General features: G+C 48.4%; 1 protein-coding gene across 1 annotated transcript in view; it reads right to left on the bottom strand.

Moving 5' to 3' along the window:
- LOC143350057 (uncharacterized) overlaps positions 1-22,267 on the bottom strand; it is a 45,487-nt gene extending 23,220 nt beyond the window's left edge. The window contains exons 1-3 of the mRNA XM_076781846.1: positions 20,808-22,267; positions 12,207-12,594; positions 2,714-2,987 (exon numbers count right to left, since the gene is read on the bottom strand). Of these exons, the coding sequence (XP_076637961.1) occupies positions 2,714-2,987; positions 12,207-12,594; positions 20,808-20,991 (846 nt within the window). The 5' untranslated portion in view covers positions 20,992-22,267. The remainder of the gene's footprint in view (positions 1-2,713; positions 2,988-12,206; positions 12,595-20,807) is intronic.
- Positions 22,268-27,009: the final 4,742 nt, after the last annotated feature.

The raw sequence follows: 27,009 nt of genomic DNA, 5'->3' as shown, positions 1-27,009 counted from the left end.
TCGCCTCGACACTCGGCTGCCTAGCTTTTTCTCCTTCTCTTTCTTTCACCATATCTGCCCCCCCCCCCCTCCTACGGGGCCCCTCGAGCTTCCTTTCGACCGTTCTTTACGTGTATATTCGCCTACCTATCCTTTATGCGCCAGTGTTTCTCGCGTACGCGCCTCCGCCACTCGGAATAAGCTTTCAGCCCGTTCGGAGATCCACCCATTACACACTCTCCTCGCAATTAAAGCCCGATTTATATTATCCGATCGGCCAACGACTCGGTTCGAATATTCATTACGTTATATCCCAGCTCGAACGATAACTGGTCTGCTGGTAGCCATTTTAAGCGAGATCGGATCGGTTTAGAAGGAGTATTGTACTCTGTACTGGTCGCTGAGAGTGAAAGAAGCGCCCGAAACGCGAATAACCCGATTCTAACCCGCGAGGCAGCGCGGCGGGCCCGAATGGTGAGGAGGCGCGTAGGTTGTTGCCGCGGGATCGGAATCGCGAGTTGGCGCCAGGAATGGGTGTTAACGAGCGTTTAATTACGTTTCAGTCGAACTCTGGCGGGTTTCGTCCGGTACGCAACAGCGATCGTTCCGAGCGGACGGCGAAGAAAACGTGTAGCGCGGTCGAGCAAGCTTTTCAGGCTCGAGCTTGTAAATGTCTAGGCGCGATATCGCGCGTTAGAAACGAAACGGAACGGAACACGAACGGGAGGCGAGATACGAAGTCTCTACGCGCAGGAGAGAGCCCCCTGAAGCGGGAGACGGGAACAGGCCTGGCGGAGAAGAGATTCAAAAGGTGCTCAACGGGCCAGGCGTGGGCTACTCGTGATCATCATGACAAAAGCTCCGGGCAAACATCCATTCAATTTATTAGCTTATAGGCACGCCATCCTGCCTACTATACACAACCACCTACGACACCAACACCAACCGCCTATAATGCTCCTAACATTATGGCCAGTCCGCGAGTGGACGGTTCCGCGCGACCCTCGCGTACCTTCTCTCTTTTCGCCGGATATCCACCGCGCTCTTTTCCCGGCGTTACTACTCTCTTTCCGCCATACAGTTGCACTTTTTATGGTGTTAAGTTACCCGCGACCGCGAAATATTTCAACGGCCAAGAAAGAAACGGACTCGATTCCCTTCGCACCGTCCTTACCCCCGGTACATAAAGGAGAAAAAGATACGCGACGCCTCCGCCCCGTCGCGTTCCTCGCGATACCGACGTTTCGATATTATTTTAATCGGAGAATATAATTGTTCCAGCGATTATTTGTCGGATCTGAATTTCTTTCGACGGGTGATCGAACCAAAGGTAAAAGGAGGAACGATCAAACTACGACAAACTCAAGTTGGAAGCATCGAAACATTCCAGATTTCCCTGATTCGAATAACATGCACATCGAGTCTGGCCCGGCTGGATCAAAGTATGCATAGGAACAGTTTCCACAAACTCGGCCTAGCGGTCTTCGATGCGATACGCGACGACGATAAAATAAATTAGAAAAGGTCACTGCATAGTTTCAAAAGTACGTGCATGCACATACATCCAAGTCTATAGATCGTAAGGTTATTGACTTTAAAATATCGTTGTATCGATGGTGTTTTGCGCTGTGTCTATAACGGTACGGTGTCGCGCACGGTGCAATACCGTTCTAAAGCTCTCGTTCGTACGCGTTTGACGTTACCTGTCGCGGTTTGCTCAACTCCCAGAGTTGAGAATATTCGATATCGACGCTTAGATTTCTCCCGATGGCGAACTTTTCACCGAGTTTCCGAGGTCGTTGGGCGTTTTGAGGCGACTCGCGTGCGTAGGAAGCAAAAATGCAGACGGCCGAGAGAGCAGAAAAAGGAAAATGCGAACTGGGCGAACGGCGAGAGGAGCAACGGTAGCGACACCATTAACGAATCCGCACGCGAGCGTAATTAAGCGGTAAAACGAAGAAAAAGGAAAAAGAAAAAAGGACAAGAAGGCCCCGGAAGGTTTAGCACGCGCGCGGAAAGATTGGTTTGTCATCGATCGGGGCCGACACGACGACGGAATATTACGTTTCACGGGCCCTGGCAGCTTCGACGCCCACGATTAACGAGCGGCGTTGATAATAACCACGCCTACGCGTCCCGTGGTAACGTCGCGTATCCGTTTTACGAGGCCATTTTCGGTGCGCCCGAACGTCCGAAATCTCGTCAACGACGTCGTCCCCGACACCTCGAAGGAGAGCGAAACGGCGCGATTTCGACGCGTGAAAAACGACACTGTAATCCGTGAGCATTGTCGACGTCGTTGGCACCGGTCGTTCGTTAAATCGTCCGCTTTATTTTCGCGATACTTACACGCGAACGGAGACGGGGGATACGCGAGGATGTGTGAATTTACCGATAAATAACGCGCGTACGTTGACTCGCGCCCGGTGTCCCAGCGGATCCTTTCTTTTAAGCGTTTCATAAAACACACCTTTTTCCTTCCACTATCGATCACTGGTCTCCCTTAAAAACCGATGTATTTTACTTTCTATAATCCAAGTCTGTACAAACGGATCCCAATTGTGCTTTGAAAACACCAAATTGGTCGTGGTTTGGGGTTCCTTTGATTTCGCAGTCGTGAAAGTACAAAACGGCAAAGTCGAGAGAGATTGCTTTCTATGATCGATATTTGACCCACATGCTCGCGGCTTGCAAGGGTGCACGAACGACCGATTACGGGGCGTAGATTTCTTACCTGACCGTGCTTGTCCATGTCGTTGTTCGTCAGCTTGACCTTCTCGAACGAAACCACCTGCTTTCGTAGCTGGTCCCCGGTGAACGGCGAGTCCGGATGCACGTAGAGTCGCGCCGGCGCCGGAGGATCCGCTTTGCCCGCGACCAGCCAGCAGCTTCTGTGGTACGCGTACCGGTATCGCTTGTTGTCCACGGGGACGATGTCCATCAACACCGCGTACCTGCCCTCCGACTTCAACCCGCTGAACGACACGCGACAGGTCGGGAACATCCGCCTGCAACACAAATTCCAGGCCGTTTCGTTAAACCGGGCCTGGGAGGATACTTCAAACGCGCCTTCATCAACAAATTAGTATTCCTGATTTTCGTCTTATTTTGCCCTCTAGAATCCCACATTACTGTTTATTTCGTACGTAGATCGCGTACTACCTTATCGATTTCAGATATCCTTAACAAATTGAAACCCTTAAATATCTCAATGTACGAACAAACTCATACCAGTTTCTAATTCATAAAAAACAAATTTACTTATAAAAAATCACCATTATAGTGTACGAGTGTTACAGTAACTAGAATTTCTGTTTTTGGATCGTTATGAAAAATGAAATGCACGTTTGTTCGCGGTTTTACGACTGAAGTTGTTCGCGACGGTCGATCCCATCGACAGAAAATTTGACGTTTAACCTCGGAGGGGGGCCGGATGAAAAATTTACCCGAGACGGATCAATGGCGAAAAACGATGCACGCGCGCGCTATACGTGAACGTCGTTAACGCGCACGTGGTCTCGAAAAAGAAAAGAAGAAAAAAATAAAAATAAAAAACGGATAGCCGGGGACGTTCCAGGAACGGCCGATTCGTCGGATCCGTGGTGAGTTCTCGAGTTAGAATCCAATGTGGAGGCGCGTCTAACTAGTCAGTTTGATTGAAAGGAGCGCCCGCAGGCCTTTCAAGCTTCGTTACGAGCGAGTCACCCTTGAACCTCGTTATATGCAGTCTACTTTTCAACACCTCGAGCGTCGAGGCGCACGCGCCAGCAGATGCGCGTCCTCGTTGATGTCGATGCGCCCGAGCACGCTTTCCTACGGCTTCGCGATACTCTATTTCTCTCCCTCCGACTTCCATCCACCGAGAACAACGAAATTAACTTCGGTAAAACCCTCGGTTTCAGGTTCCCTACAGCCGTGCGCCATGAATCGATCGCTCGAGTGCCCAGGCCCGTGCAATCCGCGGAACAAGTCCTGTCGAAGAGCCTGCATGAAGAACGTCATGGACCTGCTGGAGGAGCTGCCTCCGTGCATTCGAATGAGACTCTGCAAGGAGGATCTGCTCGCCGTGTTTGGCAGGGACGCGAGCAACGAGAGGGAACGGGACTCTCAGGACGAATGGACCACTTCGGAGGATCTGCCTAAGGAACGAGGTCGAGAGGAAACCACGTCGGAAGAGTCGATGACGGAAGAGAGGAACGAACCGGAAGAGGAATCGACTCGAACGTGGGAGGAGAAGAAAACTCAGACGGAATCGACGGGCCAAGAATCGTCGATTTCCTCGACGATGGCGAGCATCACCACGCGCACGAGATTCATCCTCGCTTTTGGATCCCGTGTGCTGAGAACGTCCGATTGCTCGTGTCGTTTGATCAACGTGGCGCTCTACTCGTTCATTTTCCTACTGTTAACGGCGTTCGCGAGGCACACGTCCGGCTATCAGATCTTTTTGTCCAGTCAGATATGCGGACTCATCGCCATCTTGAGCTGGAGGATCTCCGGGACCGTTCCGTTCTAAACTCTTTTCATCCGCTATTCTTTCCGCGACCTGTTAAACATTACAAAGGGAACAACAACGAGATAATTGCACGGCCGGGGTCCACGCGATCGCGTTGAAAGCGAACGCAACACAAATCGTCAGCTTCGAATCGATCATCGAACGACGATCGAGGGAGACCGCAAACGCCGCAATCGCTTCAGAGTCACCGCAAGGATCGATTCACGGATGAACGAGCCTTCGACCGGGGCTTCCTCCGACATCGAGGAACGCCGATCATCCGTGGAGAAACCGCGCAAGAAAACCGAACACGGATCTTGTTAAGGTGGAAGAGCATAACCGCTTAAGAGAAATTGTTAATATCTCCCACTTTTTGTACCCTGCGAATTTATTTAGCAATCCCTTCCCTTGCCCAATCCACGCACGAACACTTGTAGAAACGTTGGTTTTAACAATGGATGTTTTGAATTACAATTTACTCCTCCACCCGTATTTTGTACTTGGTTCTCCATGAATTTCTTCTAAATCTTTTTTATTACACTTGTTGCGTGTTATTTCTTTTTAGAAAGTGGTTTTTTCAATATGTACAGCATGCAATACCCAATTGCATACCTGGTAAAGAGGCGTAAATAACTTAAACGATTTAAAAATCGAGAATACGTGTTTTTTTTCTCTAGCGGTAACCCATCCTGCAAATGCACGCGGCCGAATGATGCTGAACTTCGATGATCGGACGATGACCGGCGTATGCAACGTGCCAAGACCCTTGACAAGTTTTAATTATCATTTAAATCCTTAAATAACTCGATGTATCAGTTTCAAAAATATAAAAAGAAACTTTTTTATAGTGAATCGCTATTATAACGTACGAATACGACTATGCACTTACTATTCGATATCTAAATAGCAAAAGTTAATATTTTTTAAGCGTTGATATTGATATTGTATCGTTTCTCGTGTGTGGAAATGCGAATAAAACTAGCGAGAAAAATTAGTTTCCATTTGAAATGACCAAAGTGGCCTCGAATAATTCTTACGAGTCGTTTTGCTCGAAGGAACTTCGAGTCGAGGAAGCATTTGAGAGAAGATGATCTTCCTGTTGCAGAGGCTGAGAACGCGAGAAAAACTAACGAGAATACTGGGGTTTTTTGTGCACTCGTACCACGACGCTCCCCTGTCCGTAGAAATTTGTAGTAAACACCGAACGTGACGCAATATATCATCGAGAAAATTGCCCATCGTGGAGGGTCGCCTCCCCCTGTATCCAAGATAAGTGGAAATACATTCAAACCGCTATTAAGCATCGATAGCAAGTCCATCGAGCATACCCCCTGATCCTCGTCCCTAATTCGAGTTACGCTTCCAACCCCTGCTTGGATCCCGGCCCTTTATCTTCACCGAAAATCACGACCAACGAGTCAATTTGTCTCCATCGAAAAATGTTTTCATTCGAAATTTCAATCCTCCGTGTTGTAACGACAAAGACATCAAATTTTTATTAAATTACAGCAACCTCGAGTATCTTCGTTTTAAAAGGGTGAAATAATTCTACGTGATTTTGGGGGAAAAGTTCGTTTTAAAAACGTCCCTGCTTGGCGTGCAAATTTGCAAAGCGAAACGACCCCCGTGCCCCGTAAAATAGCACGCCCGTTGACGTTTTTATTTAATTTTACGCGCTCCGGCGCGCAATTCCCCGTCTCTAATAAATCTCGAGGGCGAATTAAACGGAAATTATAGGGAAACGAGCCGCGACGCGATAAAACGAAACGAACCACCGATCGAGAAAACGAAAAATCGTTTTCCACATTTAGTTCCCCCTCCCTCCCCAACTCTGTCTGTCGTTACAGTGTATTTCCCTGTCAAATTAGGCAGAAACAAACAGGCCCTCCATGGGCCGTGGCTAACGAGCCCATAATCGTAGGAACACCTCGACCCCAAACCACCTCAAACAACTTCAAACCATCCGTAAACCGTGCGTGTGTATTCGTACATCTGTTTCCCTGTAGCACGAGCATGGTGTACAGGGTGATTCACCTAACTCGACGACCATAAATTCCTCGTAAACCGTTCCTTGCGTAAACAACATTCTTCCAACGAAAGTTGCGTGTTGGTCGAGAAACAACGCGTTCGCATTGTTTCGATTTCGCACAGAAATCGTAGGGGTCTCTATCGAGAAAAACGAAAGAAAGAAATGAAACTTTCATAACGTCTAAGTGTACGAGACGTTGTCGAGTGCAGAGATGCACTTGCACCGTTCGTTTCCTAATGGAAGCACATGTTTTTTATATGCGCAGTGGACGGCATAATTATCAGTTACAAAAGCACGTTCTGATCGATTCGATGATATCTTGCTCAGAGTAATAGCGAACGAAGTATATCGCGTATATTTTTAGATAAAGTGGGCATTGCATTGTTTAAAAAAACATTAGAGGAATCTATTAACGTCTAGAAGAACCTTTCATTGTTTTAATTTCCAATTCTTTATCGTTATAATAAATACTGTATCGTTGCATTTGCAAAAGTAAGTAAGACAGACCTTCGATGCCTGTATCTTCCATTTTTTTTCATATTTCGCATACGTTTTCCTATTTTTCTTTCTTTTTTTATTGTAATTATCCTCGTTTTCTTCGTTTCCTGTACCTCTGTATCAGCGGTTCGTAGCCACCGGACCATAAACGCTGACTGCATTGTGCCACGAATAATTGACAATAAATTAGTAAAAGCGTAACTCTGAGGAAGATTATTAATCTTTTTCGGCTCACCGTACGGTTAAAAAAAACAAACCAGTTCTTAATTAATGGATAATTATAGAAACAACTTTAGAAATGATTACCATAATTAAACAAGATGCTCGTTTGATTCTTTTTTTAGTAACAAGTAAATTAGTAAGAGCTTAACGTGTAATGCCAGCAGAAAAGTTCCTTTTCCAAAACGGAAATTCGAAATGTTTCCACGAATAGAAATCCAATTCGTAATAATTTTAATACCGATTAAAAATTAACTGGTTCCTATTTTAAAATTAATTCTGAATTTCTATTACGTCAACGAAGAGTGTCCAGCAATAGCAAACTGTTTGGTTTGATTCAATTTTCCGCGAACCTGGCTATGTAAATTCGAACCGTCGTTTCATTCCATCTTTCGTTCCAAGAGGTTCTTCATCGTAGAGACTTTACGAGGAATTTCAGGCGATCGAGTTAGCTGAACCGGCCTGTAGGCGTTTTAGGGGTAGAGGAATGTCGGGAGAGGCCATCAGCCCCGAAGGAAAGTGGCGGCGGAAAGGCTCCTACAAATGGATTACGGAAACGGTGGATATTATAGCGATCCGAACACGACCCATCCGAGTTACTTAAATGTTTGCCGAGCTAACGACTTCGCCGCGGCGCGGCAGGTGCTGTCGCCGTTATAATTATTATGCCGCGGCTACTTTACGCGCGGCGGGTAGATTTTCGACGATTTCGAGAGCGGAGACGCGGTTCCCCGAACCCGAGCTAAATTATCGAACGATTACCAGACGGAAGACAACTCGAGACCCTCGAGAATCTGCCGCGTATATCGTAAAAATTACTTTCGAAGCTCTGAATCGGAATTCTAGCACTCGAGAATCGATTCGAAACTAGATTCGTACTATTCAACACTGTAGACTAACATGGCGGACGATTGACACTTTCTAACCTGTACGATCTAAAATCTCCAGAATATGGGTATTAAGAGAAATATCGTCGAAACTTACCAAACGCCAAGCGTACCGATAGTTTCTTTCGAAATTTTTCACGCGCTACCGATCGGGCGGGAGTTCCTCGGACGATAGATCCGGGAGTCGTTGTATCGTTCGCGAGGGTCGCGCGTATGCACGACTCGTTCGGTTGAGTTTTCGTTATAGCCGAGAAGACAGAATAACAGGGATAAATAGACGTTTACCGGTCCCTTCCCGTCCGCTCTCCGGCGGTTTCGCCTATCGTCTTTTCATTCCAGCATACGGTTGGCTCTTCGAGTCGTGTTTCGCGATCCGTGCACGTTCTCGCGTAACGTGCACGTTCACCCCGTCGGTCGAGAAGGCACGTGTGAGTGTATAATGTAGGTTGCTGGCACCTTGATGAAGGGTTCGCGTGACGAGTACCCTCTATCCGCCGGTATCCTGTCTCTCTCTCCGCTGACCTGCTCGTCCACACCTCCTATTCCGAGCGTTGCTTCGCAGTCCACGCTTGCCTACTTAAACTTTGAAAAATACACACGCTCGTCGCGAACGCAGTCCGACCGTTCGACCGTTTCGTTCCTCTCGCCGTTACATCGCGCGAACCGTTGGAAAAACGCGCGGGACCGTGTCGCCACCTACGCACCGCCATCCTACAAAAATCTCCCCATTTAACAATTTCGTCACTCTTCAAACCCTCTTGAGCACGCTCGCGACGAAACTGAACCGTATTAGGGATATTCTTTCGCACGATACGTCTACGTTGCTCGGCCGCCGGAAGAACGGTTAGAAATCGTGTATTACGGATTCGCCTTGCGAGCAATTAGTGGCGCGTGACAACAGATGTCGCGATTGCCAGCTACCGACAATATCGACGGTCCAACGGAACTTTGTCTTTCGATACGATCACTTTAAAATTCATTTGAGAGAATGTCAAAGATATCCCTGAACAGAGAAAACTGTATCTTCTCCGATAGACTCTACGAGGACTCCCACGTTCCTTTTGTCACGTGAGGCGGATTTGTCGTCGAACGCTTTTCGACTGAAGCTGCGTGTTCACGTGACGTTAAATCACGACTTTGATCGCCGTGACAGCGAACGTCACGACATTCGTCGTCGTGAAAACCGAAAGTCGCGTTGTCATTTCGTTCCCGATCAATGTTGCGACTTTGATATCTCAAAATCAACTCTAGTTTCATAGTTCGCGAACAGCGGCGACGCTTTCGTTCGGAAGAAAATGGAGGGAAAAAATTAACATCGAATTTCGCGTCGAATAAACGGAGATAAGAGTTCGTTATCGAATCAGGTGGTTCGAGGATTGGCGAAAACTCGTTGATTATACGTTTTGGAACCGATTGGGGGCCCAAGGGGCATCCGGTGCCTTTCCTTAAACGACTCGAACGCGTTACAACGGGTCCGTGCTTTTTCTTTTTTTTTCTTCTGGCCGGCAATGACGTCGCGTTCGAGTTTGCACGCACGAAATTGGCTTTGTTCACGATACCGAAATCGAGGTCGTCGGGAGACGAGGACAACCGCGCGGTCAGAAAGGGAGAGAGAAAAACGAGAGAGTGGAAACTGTCGGGTGCCAACGTGGGAAAAGGAGAGACCCCGCGCGAGCTAGTCCTCCAGGAAGAATCAGAGGAGTGGATATGGTCCTGGCACCCCGTGGGGCCAGACAATTCCACCTGATTGGTCCGAATTCGTATTGTCACTCGAGAGACTGACGTTTTCGTTCGGCTGGGGATTTCGTGCCAAGTTTCTCGTGCTAACGACGCTATTCGTGCATCGCCGCGTTCTTGATATATCGATCGTGCCCAGGAAGAGAACGTCAGCTCGGCGACACGCCCCGGAATCATTTGGACAATTTTTTCCTTTTTTTTTTTTCGTTCACCGTACAATTTTTAGGCAAGGGTCAGCCACGACCTAACGGCTTTTCGATATTAATTCCCATAACCGACGGGGCAAGGCATAAATTTTCCCCTGCAGCCTCGCGCGACGCGCGTCTCAAACGGTCGCAAACGCCATCGGACACGCGCCGCACGCGAATCGCTTGTTCGACTCGAGCTTCTGTTCGAATAATTTATAATTACGTTTCGCGATAGGAGAAGCGCTTCTCGAGTGACTCTCGATTGCCATCTACATACTTGCTTTCCGCGCCATACACGCGCAAACGCGATCCGATCGCGTGCGCTCGACTTTCGGTGATAACGCGCCAGCTTGTCCATCCGTCTGTCCGTCCCGGTATGCATTCGACAAAACGTTCCGGAGCCGTTAATACCCGGATAAAACGATAAATCGACTCGGCCAGGAAACACCCAGCAGGACGAGATTATCTCTGCACGATGCAAGTACTCGGGTATGCCGAATGTCCTAATTATTGATGCATATTTTTACGATCGTCTCGCACCGTATACCGTTCTCGACGTTGCCTGCGTTGCAATACGTTTCATTTGGACCGAGGTCACACGAGCATCGAAACGACGACCGTTTTTATGTCCGTCCTTGTCTTACGATGGAAAACCACCAAGAGACGGACTTAGCAACGCCGAGTCTTATCTGTCTTCGGTTTGTTTTGACAGCGTGTAACCCTAGCCTTATGAGATTCCGTTCCCTTGTTCATGTCGGATTCTGCGAATTCTCTCAATGTCTGCGCGGCATTGTAACGGTCCTCGAAGCTTCGAGGAGGTGTCGTTTTTTTATTTAAGAGAACACGAGCCCAGAGACTCGATCTACAGTTACAAATAAAACACAATTTCACGAATGACCAGTGCAGCCGTTACGTTGACAGTGAAACCTCTGTTTTCTTTTAATCAGAGCATACCGTTGTCTCTAGATAAGCAAAATTCAATCTAAATTGCTAACGAATAACGTTTACGCGTTTTATTTGAGCCCCGAGCGTCGCGAAGCTCCAAGATCGGTCGAGTATCAGTCGCATTGAAATTCTCCCGGTAGTATTCGATGTCGCGACGGTTGAATCGGTGTGCAATAGGTTCGAGATACCCGTGCCGTAAATAGACCAACGCGCATCGATTACCACCGTTTGGTTATACGCGATGCAGTCGGTTTGTAAAACTCGCTACCGTTTGTACGTGCAAAGTTACTCTATCTTGTCCCGTCAGATAGGAAGCGAAACGCCGGGGCCAAGGCGTCGCGAAATCGTTTCAAGGTTGCAAGACACACCGTTTCACGGCGTTTTACGGTGGACAGCGTTAGACCAGTATCCCTCGCGAGCAAATATGTATCTCGTAACTTGTACGCGGTCACGCATCCTTAGACCGCGCAGCTGCGGCCTCGACTTTATTAGCATACCTATAAAAATGAACGCGCGCGCGGTATATCCACAAAGGGGCATACATTGCCACGATAAATTACATCCGAAACTCCCTTAAATATCTCGTAAAACGTCAGTCAATGAAATCCATTAGTTCGAGTCGCCTCGTTCGAAACTTTTGTTTGCGTTTGTCGCCATTTGCCCGGAGGGTTACCAGAGAGACCTGCCTTTGTTGCCGCGCTAGCGCGATAATTAATGACCGTGAAACGTAATTGCAACATCGCGGCGGCGTAACGGCGCCTAATTGCCCCCCGGGTCCCTGTCCCGAAAAATTTCATTTTCCATGTCGACGCCGCGACCCGTCGGCGACCACCATTTTCTTCGCACTCGGTAAACTCGGCCAATTAACCAAACACTCCCGCTCGAACGAACGGAAACTAATTTACTCCGACTTCCGACGAAACATTGACATTCCCTACCGAGACCTTCGTTCCGTTTCGCGATCGTCCTCCCAATCGGTTCAACTACCAAGACGAACGGCCATCTTTCCTTGCACCTGCGCGCCACGCGACCTATCCCGACCACCGAAACCGGAGAAATTGTAAATTCGATTTATGAAAGAGATCCAAAGGTTAGGTTACGAAATGAAATAAAACCCTGCTCAACTTGACTCATCGCCTTCGTTGTAAACTAGTAAATTTCGCTGTTGGATTGCAACAAAATGTCCGCTGCTGATTATTGCGTTCTTTTGTAGATGCAACACGGCCTACCTGCCAGTCTTCGTGATGATCATCTCCGTGCCAAGGTCGTTGAACTTGTCCCACAATTCCTTGGTCTCGAGATGACACTCGACGTCTCGAAGCTCGTCGGAGTTGCAACTGGTCCTGAGCCGATGCTTCCGCTCGTGGTCGCCGTGAGAATCTTGGCACTTCCTCGACGACGACGTCGTGCTCAGGTCGTCCGGTCCGTGAACCGGCCCGTCGTCGACGCTGCTGCACTCCTCTACGTCCACATCCACTTCTTCGTCCTCCTCGTTACCAGACTTCTCCGTTCCTTCGCTCTCGCCTTCGCAGTTCTCCACCTCGTCGTCCGCCAGCAGCGCCTCGTCCGTCACCACGGTCGCGGTCGCCACGATGTTCACCGGAGACGTTCTCGACCCTGTAACATTCCCGAAATTGTTCCAATCTTTTCTGTAATTCCCCACGATCGAATACAACGATGGAACGTCGGTAGTTTTCAAAATTTTTAGCAGGCTTCTGAGAAAATTCTTAAAACCTAGGGGGCGAAGTTTTTCTAACTACACAGTGAAACTAGATTTCTAGTTTGTAACTAGATTGTCGTAATTCGAAGTCAAGTAACGAGAATTTCTTTACAAAGTTACCAATAGATGGAAACAGTGGTCTTAAAGACGGAAAATTGCCTGTAAGCTACGAAGATGTAGCTGTAAATTGCGTTTATTAAATTTTACGTTTCGTTTTATGCCCCGATATTAGCATTCATCGATGGTCACTCGGGTTACAAAAAGACAAACTTGACCGTTTCACCTTTCCGTCGGCAAAATGGCTACCGATTAAGGATCCTTTCTTGTTTTTTTTTTTAGGTTAGACGCGCGAGAGGCACGTTTCAGGCAGGATCCGCGAAGACTTATCGTAAAGCTCACTGGCAGATCCAGGACGAAACGCTGTAATTTTTGCTCCCGTGACCGAACAAAATATACCTCTTACGTATAAATCGTGTAGCATTTATCATTTCAGAAACGAGAAGCCACGAGCGTTCGAGACAGAAACGCGTCCCTGAGGTGCGGCTCGTTAGCCTTGTGCAAAATACCTTGCAATTTCATACGTTTCCGTCAAACGTATTTTGAAAATGTCCCGAAGACGGATACCCAGGCGTTAGTTCACTTTTAAAAGGTTTATGGCTCTGTCAAAAGCCTTGACACGAACAATGGCTCCTCGTGGGCGATCGCCATGGAATGGCTACAGATTTACAATAGCGTAATTATTGACTGTCGGATGACAGTGTTTAGAAAATGCTAAAGTGAAAGGATGACACGGCGTCGTGCTGCTAAACCTGCGATTCCTAACCTTTTTAAGCTAATGCCATTTTTCCAGAGGCGATTCTCTCGCAGGGGTTCTCAAAATTCATCGCCCATACGAGTACTTTCATGTTATTTTTAAGGTTAGATTCGTAGTGATATTTTTGTTTTCGACTCTGTGTGCTATTATCTCATTTTCTCATAACGCATAATCGACGAGAGGCTAACGTCCTACAGATGATACGCGTACTATACTTTGTAAACTCGTTCTACCGCATAATGTGAACCGGACTAGTCCATAAAAATAATGTCACAGCCATACATTATACGCAAACCCCCTCTAGTGCGACTGATTACCTTCAATATAATATTAAGCGGCAGCATTAAGGGCAATAATTACTATACCAAGCTCTGGATCGTGAGAGTTCGCATAAAGCCATCGATCTCGTCGTTAATATTCTTATTACTCTGTTCGTTCAGATTTCTTAATTTCCGTCGGAACAGAACCGAACTACTCGACTGAAAAATTCCGCAACACTTTAGCGCTAAGTTCTAAGTTTTCGTCTCTTTTCTCCGCGACGATCGAGCGTGTCGATTTAAACGAGTCGAGATGTACTCGGACGATACGTAAAACCGTGGAGTCGGCGGTCGGGGGTAATTAATCGAACCGGGCGCGCATCTGCCACGAAGGTGGCGCCTAATTAAACCGTCAGATTTCAAGAAAGCCAATCCACCGCGCCAGTGTACACAATGTTAATTGCACCGGTCACGATACCGATCTGTTAATTTGTACTATTCCGCGCGAACAATGCGTCTTCCGGCGTCGTATCTCAAATTGGATCCGCGAGTGATACCCGTGCATTTGCCCGCATACTGCGCCATACGCGTGTCGCCCGGGCACCAGAAAAAATTGCTTCTCTCGAGGAAGTATTGCCGAACACGCTTCACCGACCTAATCTCCCCAACCCTTCCCCGCCCCGGTCTTCGGTTCTCTGGAACGAATCGCGTTTTAACGCGATATTCCCCCCCACCCTCTTTCCGACTCGACGTTTCAGTCGACGGTTGGTATTTTAGTACGCAAAACGTACGACAGATATCACTTTTCCAAGTTTCGGGCGAATAGAGTTTCACGGTAGCAAGAGCTTTCCATTTCTAATAGAAATTCGTCTGCTTCCATAACCTACAAAAATCGATCGAGTCGTTCTCGAGAAGTCGGCGTTGGCTAATTCTGGAAGCACAGTTTCGAGAAAAACACGTTAAACTTTTGCAACGCGGACAACGATCGTCTGAATACTGCAGTACTCGAATCAGACCTATCGATAATCGATTTCTATTAGCGATAAGTTATCGATGTATCGATAATGTGTTCTGTAATTGTCTTGGTAATTAAATAGATTACGCACGTACACGAGTTATCGATACCTTAACGACGATGACCATATTATCGATAATTTAATCGATGGATCCTAAATTATTTTTACAGCTGCTGTATTCTAATTCGACGCGAGCATGTGATAATTATTTCATCGGAATATGTAAATGGGATACTATTAAGACGAGATTAGGTCGTCCATTTGTACTTATATTGCACTTAGTTCGAGCGAAGATCGCCCATATCTAATCAGCAATAACGTTTAGACGAAAGATTGAATATAATTATTCCGCGTTATGCGAGGCAAACATAAAGATTATGGGAGTGTGCTCCGACCGTAAAGTGTAAGGAAAAAGAAATAAACATGTTATATATGTACGCGAAACATGCGAAAGAAAGCGTGGACTGTGCGTTGTAGATTGTTTCAAAAGATAACGCACGATGACTAATTACAAATTATAAATAATGGCGAAACACATTTTTGTGAATTATTGCTTCGCTTATATTAAACGCATTACTTGTAAATTGGGTCTTCGCATTATTCGAATAAAATAAGAAAAAAAAATAACGCATTAACCGTCTCGTTTAAGTGGAAATAGCTGAATCGCGTGTTCTATATACTAAACATTTTCAAGAACAGACTATTAATATTTCTATTCTATTAAATGATCCGTGACCTACTTCGTTTGTACTTTTCAGTTTATAGTCTTTGATTTCACCTCGCGATTATAATCCATCAACGATAGAGTACTTTCTACCGGTTTCTTCATCGCGATATTGGGAACTTTCCCACAAATAAATAAATCAAATTAAGTCTTCTCGTTACTGACAATTATAAATACCCGTTCACCTTCGACAGTCTACGAAGTCAGACTTTGAGATTAACACGGAAGTCGAATGGAACAGGTGTTGCCGCTAAAACACACAGTCGTCGCGAACGCGTCAAGATATACATATCGTGGGCTAAAAAGTTCAAATAAATTTGCCCCGAAAAATAATTCGTTTCGATAGAAAATTCACAAGTGACGGAATTATAAAGGATCAAAAAATTAAAATAGATTAGTAAGTACGATCGCATATGGTTTCACGAACGGTTTGAAGACGTTGCTCGCGAACGTTCGCCGGGGCACGCGTGCTGAAACCGGTTTTTCGTCAAATTTTCAACAACGTATTTGACAGCGACGGCGTCGAGCAATTACTTTCACCGTTTCCCACTTGGACTGTTCGAAACTCGACCGACGCCGCTATTAAGATCGCTGTTTTGTCGTTCCACCGACTCTGTGCAAACGTTTAATCTCGCATTCTAACGCCTCCGTCGATGCAACCGGTTTTACCCCGAGGCGCGTCCATTCCCTCATCGAACAGAGGTTTTTTTGAACGCGTCACTTAACTCGACACTTCGATCAACGCTCGTGTTCCAAAAGGCAGTGTAGGTGGCTAATCGCTAGCTAATTATTTGCTACGCATATTAGGTTACGTTGAAACACTGAATATGTAAACTGTTGAGATAAAACTTGAATAAAATTATTGAATAAAATTTGTCGACCAGAACAATTGCCATTTCTCGAACGAACTTTCTGGCCGCACGGACGAGCGAAATTACGGCGAGGGTCGATGTTCGACGAGTGACGGAACGCGTGTGAAATAAAGGAGGGAATTTTTGGCGTATTCGTTCGGCGAGGACGCGACGCGCGTTAAAAACGAAGGTAAAGTTAAGTTAGCGGCGCATCGCGTGCGTCTCTCGGTCGTTGCGTGTTGTTTCGCGTGCATCTGCGTGCACGTACGCACTCACAGGCCGCGGCACTTGTCGCACACGCACGTTCTACCCCTCTTTTTCTCGTACGCTTCTGTTTCGCCGGCGTGCCGTGGCCGTGTGTTTCGTACAGCGACAACAATAACGCGCCTCCGTCCGTCGCGCACGAAATTCCGCGCAATTTCCTTATTGAGCCATCGAGAGCGAGACTGGTTTCGCAAAACGCGCGACTCCACCGGCCCCGTGGCAGCCGGTCGACGGTGGCGACCCATCGAGGAAAGCCTGGGTGTTAAAATTAACACCTCAACCGTGCGTGTTGCGTGCGCCGCGACCTCGGCGTTCTTTCACGAACATCACGCGTTCGCGGTTTTCATCTTCAATTTCTGATCCTTTCTCGACGAAGAACCTCTCACTCGATCTCGTCCCGGCAAAAACCGATGCCGTTAACCCCTTCGAAAACTATACTGGGTTATTTTCGCTCGTTCGAGCGCCGCGTTCGGAGATAACAGGGCTCGAGACTCGAGGGATCGATAGTATGTCGAACAATTAATATTTCCAGAATTGTGCAGAATTTTCTGCGGCTCAGGAGCCAACTCGAGTTCCGCCGTCGCAGACGTAACGAGCACGGACGCAACAGCAACCTGCTATCCGCTCGAGGTGTGTCGTGTGCGTGCATTAATAACGTTGTATAACGACACGCGACGCCCTGTTGTTGCTTGCTTGCACGATGAGTCGCGAGTATTTGCGAAACACGGGGACGAGAGATCGAATCTAGACCGAACCGTCGATAGAGAATGCAAGGAAAAAGTGAGGAGTCTTAATTCCCAAAATATTCAACGAGGGCGAGGTTTTGTGGTAAACTACTTGAAACGCATTGTTCGGACCGATGATCAACGGTTGCCGATAGCCCTCGAACACAGGATACATTCGAGACGAAAGCAACGGCAAATAATCTAAGAGGAGTGTTACTTAAACAAGATATATCGAGGCCATCTGTTAGTTGTTGAGTCACTGAACTCTCGCTATATCGGTCGCTCTACGTGTGTAGTCGTACAAAGAATCATTGACTCGCAAATTAAAAAGTCTGGACGTATCGAAAATTATTACTTTCCGGGCACGTGTTTCCTAACCCCTTCTTGTTTCTTTCAACGAGCTCCGTCAACCGCCGAAACCTCAATTTACAGTACCAAGATACACCATCTTGCTTCGACGCGTCAAACTCGTCGATTTTGATTGGTAGATGGCGTTGAGCACAAAAAGATGACAGTATTTTCTATTTTAATTCTAATATCAGTAGAGATGCAATTATGGAAACTTTCGGAGCGAAGACTAGAAGCGAACAATCGCAGAAAATTAAAGGCGTCGGTCGGCAAAACCGTATAAGAGCCTGTGAAGAATGTTAAAACCGCCATCTTGTCATTACTAGAATAAACACTCGAAGAAGACGGTCAGTTCGTTCGTACAAATACGATTGTAGCTTTGATTTATTCGAAAGAAAGTTATCTTCCGTCGGACCTAACCCTACATTTCATCGCATCAGAAAGTTTTCGTGACATATCCAAGAAAAGGTGCGCGTGGACGACCGCCTAACCGGAAGCTTCCGGGGCCAACAGAAGGAGTTAAAGCTCTGGCCGTAGTCTGGCACCAAGAGGTGGTCCCATGTTCCATGATCTTAAGGCAAGAAGAAATATGACCGAGCTACTGACGTCAGCTTCCTTTTGCCACGACCGACAGCCGACCACCCAGAATCCTGTCACCACCCAGCCGTTCGAAGGACGTTGCTCAAAAGGATCGACGGGAACGAGCCGAATAACGATCGCGTTACACCGGGTCGACTTCGCCGCGTTTCTTCCTCGATTTTTCGCCGACGCCGGGAAACGAAAAAGTAAGATTACCGACCCGTACGAGATAACTGGAACGACCTTCGATACGGGATACTCGACTCCTCCGTAGGACCCCGACGTTTTCGAGGTTAATCGCCGGTCGAATATCGTTATTGTTCTCGAGTCGTTATTATCGCGCGCACGCCACGGTGCCGTGAGCCTGAATTGATTTCGCGTTACCGCCTCGCAACACGCTCCTTTGCTTCGAACCCCGTGTTATTAATGCTAATTCACCCCACCCCTTATCCTCGGCGATATTAACCGGTAGCGGCGCGCGAGTTACAACGTATTCGCGAGACAATGATTACATGTGACGGCAATAGGGAGATCCTATGAATCTAATTGCAGCCGGTATTTAATGTTTTCCACCTAGCTGGTCGTCTTTCTCTTTCTCTCTCGACTGGACGTGGCAAAACTTGTTCTCGGGAACGATTAAGAATCTCTAGATTGCCCGGGAGCTGTAATGGCGTCGTTAAGTGCGTTAATGTGATTACCGACTGAAAGCGCCGAACGGACGCGTACAGCCGAACAAAAACAGGAGCAATTTACGTTCCGAGCGCGGAAAAATTATTGTCCGTCGGCGGATGGTTTTTCGTCTAGCGGGGATATCGGTAGAAAGAGCAAACGTTTCCGTAGGCGGCGAAAACACCACCGACGGCGGCGGCGGCGTCGTCTCGTCTTTCTCGCGGTCGATCTATCAAAACTTTACGACATCGTGAAAATCACGGACGACGCTCGAGCTCAAAGATAGCCACGCCGATCGTTAATTTCGGCGCGAACAGGTAAAATTTACGCGCGATCCGTTGGCAACAATTAGTCGGCTTTATTTTCTGCCCGCCGGTGCTCCCGTTTCGGACGCTAATTATCATCCGACCCCCCGCCAAATGTCTTTTTCCCACCCGGCACTGCGCGATTCTATTTTCGACCGTCTGATGGATCGCGCTTTTGTAATTAAAGCGACAGCGGCCAGTCAACGCCCGATCTAATGGACCTCGAAGCGACGCGCCGCTCGGCTAAATTCGCGGACGAAAGTTTTATCGTCCGAGGTAACGCGCTCGAATATCGTCCGACCGTAGAAATTAACGAAAGAAATGCCTGTCGGCACGTGGCATTGTTACGAACACGTGCTCCGCGGCGCGAGAAGATCGAAACGATAGACACCGGAGTTGCGTTCGCATGCAAAAATCAGGAGACGGTTCGCGCGATTTTTTCGACCATTTTGTTGCGAAGCGAACCGCTCCGTCGCTTCAGACACCGATCGTCCATATTGGTCGAGTCCACCGTCGGACAGAGACTCGGGGGGAGAACAATTTTCTTCGAGCAGATTTACTTGAGAAATTCAATATGCAGGCGAATACTCTTGATGTCGCCGCGACATTGTAAGTCTCGCTGACTTCAGGCAAAGACGACCCGATACCTTTGTAATTAAGCCGCGTTTCGAACCCACCCTTTCGTTTCAGAGAACACGAGACGAGGGACACGAGCCCAGAGTCAATCTGGACACCGAAACCAGTAACGTCTAACTAGATTTGTTATCGTTAAACAGTGGCTTTCGTTTACTTTATTCATTCTCCGAATCGCCGGGCCATTCTCCACGGCTACGAGAATTAATTTCCTTAATACATATTTAACGGACGGAGTAATTAAAATATGAACTCTTACTCGCCCACTGTAAAATATTTCATCGCATAATTCTAATTTTTATTCAGGGAGCACCGGATAAAAAGTCGTTTATCTCCCATTTGTATCTGGACGAGGATTTCGCCCGCCTCCGGACTGCATCGTGCGAGTCACGGTGTATGAAAGAACCCCGGAGATCAGCGATTTCCGAGAACGCCATCCTACCGAGAAGTAGAGTTCGAACGCATAGCTCTATGACGGCCGTCGGAGAAGAAATCAGTGTGTCAATGGAGGTTATACTGGCGTTGTGTCCTTCTAATTCGCCGTTAAGGGAGAGTCAAACCCAATGCCATCGAGATAAAGTCGTCGCAGGAGCGCAAGGTAAGAATGTGACGGGCTAATATCTCTGGACGCCAGAAGGGACAGCGTCTCGATCGTTATCTTTTCTTACTTTTCGAGTGGCAATTTAACCACAAGGGTTAGGGTAACCTTCACAAACGCGATAAACAGGTGGTGGCATGGAACGCCTAACTAAAAATCGGAACAGTGTAAATCTCGCCGGACAACCAAGTCGAGGAACAAAAGGAACGCGATGAGACGATAAACGCGGCAGACTTTCGCAGTTTCAGCGATACCGTGCGGCGGGATTTTCGATCCCACGGCCCGTACGTGTGCCGGAAGCAAAGTGAAAAATTAAAGACTGCTTACGGTGATCGAGGGCAGAGTTGGCGACGAATTCTCTGGCAGTTGCACATTCCAAGTTCGTATTAGCGGTAGCGGCGGTGTTGCCAATGCCCTGCAGGTGGTAATGCCCGAAGGACGGACCCCTGGGCGCCATGATGGCCGCGATGCTGAAGTCTGTCGCTTTTCCCCTTTCCCCCTTCGTAGGCATCCCTTCTCACGAGACGACACTTTGATTTCAATTTTTCCGCGACTTGCTCCCGCCGTTCAGCGTCCTCCTCGTCCGAACGTTGTCACTTCTCCACCGGAGAGTATGCGATATCACCACCGTCACACGCGACGAGACGCGGTACGAATCGTTTTTGCGGTCGTCGACGAGTCGACGAGGAACGACAGAGGACGCCTCCGATTCCCATCGACTTTACTCGAGAGTCGTGTGGCCGCGCGACCCGTTTGCCACGGAATATCGGAGCGATCGTCGCGAAACAATAATCGTCTCGATCGGTCGGTGAGACGTTCGATGCGGCAGGAACGGTGCTCGAAAAACGTACGGCTAGGATCGGCGCGGCGCAGAACGAACGCGTCTGCGCTGCTCGACTTCCCGGACTCCACTGGGCCGCCGCTCCTCCTCCCACGCGCACCGTTCGCCCCACCAAGCTAACAACGGCAACGGCGCTCGGACCTGGCCGCTCACGGAGCCCCGATAACGAGACGACACCGAACCGACCCGAATGAGAGAGAAGGAGAGTGCGCGCGTCGCGCGGCGCCCCTGCTGGGCGTTGCCTTTCCCAGCCTCCGCGACCCGTTCGGGGGGCGGTCACCTCCGTTCGCGAGGGATCGAGCCCCGGGGTCACGTGACCAGTACCAGCACCCGGAAACACGGCACACCGCGATACGTACGGAGTCGCGACAAGGGCGGTGCGCACCGGAGGCGCCTCTCTCCAGGCCACGCCCCCGCTTAACCACCGACACGACCACCGCCGATACCTTCGACCATCGCCGACGTTACCACCACCACCACCACCACCACACCCGGAGCACCGATAGCGGAGGTATCTCGAAGCGGCGTGGCCGCGCAACGACGAAAGAGAGATCGATCGACCCCTCGCGCACCGGATGCCTGGCGTTCGTACGTATCTACGTCTGTACCACGACTGTACGAACAGTGGCGTAGGACCATCCTCTCGACAGCCTCTTGAATCGGGCGTCTCCAGCATCTCGCTAATCGCCCAACCGCGATTAACTCGGAAAACCGCTTGTGCTTTTTGTCCATTTGTTCGTTCACCCCTTAACGCCCACATTCTTCCGACTTAACCCCTCGAAAATTACCGGTTTTCTTTGCTGAATTTCCTTCTAAGCTACGCGTCGATGTGTTTTTTGACGATTACAATGTTGCAGCGTAGAACAGAAGGGAAAATAATTGCCAGAGAAACAGAGATTGGTCTTTAAGGCATGTCTATCGCTACCCGTTAAGAAGTTAAGCTTGCACGATACTGTTGAAACGCGTCCAAGTTTCTAGGCAGAACCGGATCGAAAGTATGGAAATGAATTTTTCGAGATGGTTACCAATTTTTTCGCCAACATCTGCGGAAGGTTCTTTCGTCGCGTAGCGATTACGCCACTGGCGTTGGCCCAGGCGTCGCGATATACGTATCCACACCGACTGCTAATAGAGGCGTATTCCGTGTTGGGTCGACTTTCCAGGTGGAAGCTCGCGTCGCGACCGTTCGCGTTGAGAATTTATTTAAGCTCGACGATTCGAGTTCACCGGCACGCGACGCGTCCGCTGAAACCTCGTCGAAAGAATAAACGCTAGCAGCGTTCGCGTCGAATCTCGAAAGGCGGTCTCGCGTCATACGTGTCGTCCTCTTATCGCTGGTAGTTTATATTTCTTCAAGCACTCGATGATCAAAGTGGACAGCTGTACTCGCACATTTTCATATCTTAACCTATTGCTTGGACGGTAGGTGCAAAATATAGCACAGGTCGCAATTATATGTTCTATAAGCTCTAACTGAAAGGTTAAAGCAATAAAGTACGCGGAACGAAACACGAGTTCGCACGTGGGACAGAAATAAAGAAGAATATGTAACTGGAAATCTGCTCTTCCAAACGCTGCTACGAGACGATTAGATTTTAAATAACCGCCATCTTGACATCTACCTACGTTGTACAGCTAATAAAGATATATTTTACCATCTTTGATCCTGTTTTATTTCTCCCTCTGTCTCATTCTCGTCGATTACAATTTTTCTATTCGAACAAATTCCACGTACCAAAACTTGTTCCTCGATTATAATTTATCCCCTAACGATACCGTGCAGTACTCGGTGCTGCTGTTCCCGTTAACATCGATAAACTTTCCCGGGAACTAAATAAATCAAAATCGCGATGGCGTCCAGCATCCACGGGACGTGTGACGATCGATCAAACGTAGGAAGATCCGAGCCGACGGGTTCGGCGTACGATTGCGGTGATCGCGGTTTTACCGCATCGGTGGGATCTTGGAGAGCACCGAGGGGTTGATTTACGGCGTGTGTTTAGGCACTTAGCCGGTCTACCTAGCCCCTCTTTATTATACTAATTTCTCGGGCATGTCAAAATACCTATCGTGTACCGGCCTCCTGAATTCTATTCGACACGCTGGGTGCCCCCGTAGTCGAGCGCATAAAGGATCCCCGTCTCGTATAAAATATGGAGACCCATCTCCCGTCCTCCTCTCCTTCTTCTTCAGGTAGCTGAAAAGACGCGCGGCGCGCTCGAGAGGAGTCTTTTCGAACCGCAGGAATGAACGAGCTTGTCCCGGACCCCCCGTTCGCTTTGGCATTTCGAATCTTTTTAAGGCGGTTGCGGATGCTCCGAGGTGTCACCGTCGCCTTTCAAATTCGTCACCCGTGGTGAAACTCGCCATTTAACGGGCTACGACTGTATCCACTTAACTGAGTTTCACGCGGTTGGCGCAACCTGCGATCGGGGCTACAGCTTTTACCCTCTATACCTGCGGTTATCGACGCCTTGCAATCTTATTGCAGTGGAATAAAGGGCTCTGGTAACCGGTAATCCCTCGCCAAACGACGATTTAATTGCTAATTTGGTGATATCTCCTCGTAGATTATTCGATAATCCCCCCTTCTATATGAGAATTTATTCGTTGGCGGTACAATTGTTGCCAGAGAATCGTTTACACCGATCGAAGCAAATATTAATTTCTATCCACCTCGATGGATGGAACGATTGATTGTTGCAGAGAGGTTATGTCCGAGATCGTCGATTTTCCAGCGACGGTCACTGTCAACGTCCACGTCGAGTGACCGAAGGAAACCACTGGAACGAAGAAAGAGTGGTCGAGGAAAGGAAAGACGGGGCTGGACGAACGAGATGGGTGCGGAGAGACGGTAGAACCGCGACGTGCATGGAGAGGTACACGAAAGTCATTCATCATCGGGAGAGAAGAGAGGCCAGCGTCGAGCTGCATCGCCAGCCGGTAGTGGTTACCGTTGGCAAAGGAAGGTAGACGGTAGAGGTGGCGGGCCACCCACGCCGTACGCTCGAATTCGGTGGCGAGGATGATTCCTCGATGACTGCACCGAGTGCACCGGCTTCGGGACACGCCGTGCATTAATAAATTAATCTTGGTACGACGGAACAATCGAGCGATAGCTGGACGACTTCTTTTCTCTATCTGTGTTTCTACCTCACCGCCCATGTTTGCTTTCCCTTCCTTTGAAGGAAACTTTACTTTCAACGGTTTATTTAACAGTAGCGACAGGGAAATTAATATTTGCTTCGAGACACTTGTGTGAACCTATTGTGTGCAGAGCCATTTGATGTCACTATTACGTGCATTGTAATCTATCTTGTCGATGCAAACGTACAAGTTTTTGGTGTTTTTGAGTCCATACAAACCCATATTCCATAAGTTCAGAAAATTCTAGATGCTTCGATCGGCTTGAAACTGACTTAACCTCCAAACCCAGCAGACCCAACCTCGAAATACAACAAACGGTTGCACGATCGCCGCCAGAGATGGAACAAAGGAAGTTTCGTTGTTTGTAAATTGTTTTTTCACCGGGTGTCTCGACATCAATAGCGACGCCGAAAGCGGCGATATTCGAGCAGGGATCACCGTGGGCGTACACCATGAAGAAAAATCTCTCGCGGCGCGAGCTCCTCGAGTGGCTTCTGGAGAGGGTAAACACACGGTTATCCTTTTCCCCGTATATACCTCTGGGTGTTCCTAATAATAACAACGAGATTGCCGTTTGCGGGAGCGATAACGAGGAGACGAGAAGTAAACACAGAGAGCGAAAAGTAAGGAGGGCCGAACCGTTCCGAAAGGACGTCGAGGACTTGGAGGGGCACGTCGAGGGCGTCGCGGCGCCAGGGAAACGTAAACGCAGAGTTTTCCGCCGTTTTTACGAGGTCCTGTTTCCCTCCTGGTCGGCGTACTCGAGCAGAGCATCTGCCGCGGCGGATGAAGCCGCGAGATAACGGCTCGCCGTGGCCCGAAAGCGAACGAGCGACGATTATTCAAATTAAAGCAGATACGAATCACCGAAAACCCTCCAGGCGTGTGTATAAGGAAGGATTTCACAAGTTCCGATCGCGAGCGCTCACGCAAAGCGTACATAATGCGGCCACATGCCGCGCGCGACACATTCCTCCTCCGCGTTCCTCTTTCTTTTTTCTTCCACTCTCTCTCTCTCTCTCTCTCGCTCTCTGCGCAGCCGAGCATCAACGAGGATTACAATGCGTGGGCTCGAAAGTAGCAAGACGAGGGAAAAAGAAGAGGAGAGAGTACCCGAAAGAAAGCCAAACGGAGATACGAAAAGCACGCGTGTGTGCGTGTGCGTGGCGTTAGAACACGTGTAAGGGGCAGAACGGGGAACTATATACTCCATGAATAACCCATGTCGGTGAGAAACATGCTCGCCCTCGTGGGCGCGTTCCCCGTTGGTAGCTTAAAGCGATTCGCGATTCTCGAAGCGTTTCGACTCGAAACGATTGGCAGAAATTCCCCGGTCGATCGACGCGCCCGGCTATCTCCTCGAGAATCGACTTTTCGAACGTGCAGTCGTTACTGGTACGCGGGGAATTATCCAATGACAGATCGTAGCCAATTATCGAACGTCTGTCGGTGAACGAATTTGCATCCGCGTGTGCTGCGAGCGACAGTCTGTAACGAAGCCGCGAGCCATCGTACCGTGCGAGTAATTTTGCTGATGGTAACGCAACAACGGCCTCGAAATACCCAGGAGCACCCGGGAACGATCGATCGTCGAGCTTTTAATCGACCGGTCGATCGACGACCAATCGAACCCTCTCGAACGTCGAGGCCGGGAATTTTAAATTCAGACAATTACGGACGGCGAACAAGAGATGGTACAGTCCGCAGAAGGGTCTGGAGAATATCTCGCAGGTTTCCCGATCTTAATAAAATATGGGAATGATTATTTATGTACGCGAGTCATCCGTAAAGATGTCTTACACGATTATTTCCCTGAATGTGCACAAAGGGTGTGAACCCTTAAATTTGAATAATGAAACGCAGGAAGAATAATGCATGCGATCGATGAGCGCGCGCTATTATCTCGAAGCCTCAATTTTATCGACTTGTTGTGCACGAGGACGCGCGGCCACATTAAACGAACTGTAAAGAAAACAGGTGAGTTTTCCCATTGCGGTTGCTGAAAAAAAAACTAGAATCTTGGGCGATTCTCGCCAAGCACGGTGTAAGTAAATTGCTGCCATACTCATACGACGCGGTCGTAGCCGCTTACATAAATAAATATACGTTTTTCGCGCCGTTGTTTGCATTCGAAATCGCCCATTGCATCTAAGAATCTAGTTTCTCCGTCCGTCGTATTGTCCCTTATGGGACTTACGGAGAGACTTGTCGAGCGGGTCCGAATAATACGGTCGATAAAGAGGGAACTCGTTGGTTTTAGAGTTATATTTTTCGCTATGCTGATCGTTTTTCGGGGGTTTTCCCGAAAACTCGGGGCTGAATCGAGCGTGTACGCGCGTCGTCGAGCGTAGTAGCGTCGTAGAAACCAGTTTCCACGGTCGCGGGGGCATTAATTCTCGAATTCCAACGTCGCGGGCTCGTGTTGCGAGCAATTTGTTAATTATAATTTTATTTTCTGCCCGCAAACCTGCCCGGGCGGGGAGGGGGAAGCGTCGTAAAATACGCGCTCAGCCCCGGCGAGATAATAAAACGCGGCGGTCG

The sequence above is a fragment of the Colletes latitarsis genome, chromosome 14 (assembly GCF_051014445.1).
Source record: "Colletes latitarsis isolate SP2378_abdomen chromosome 14, iyColLati1, whole genome shotgun sequence".
Classification (NCBI taxonomy): Eukaryota; Metazoa; Arthropoda; class Insecta; order Hymenoptera; family Colletidae; genus Colletes; species Colletes latitarsis.
The sequence above is the reverse complement of the archived record's forward strand: the minus strand, read 5'-3'. Positions and strand labels throughout refer to the sequence as shown.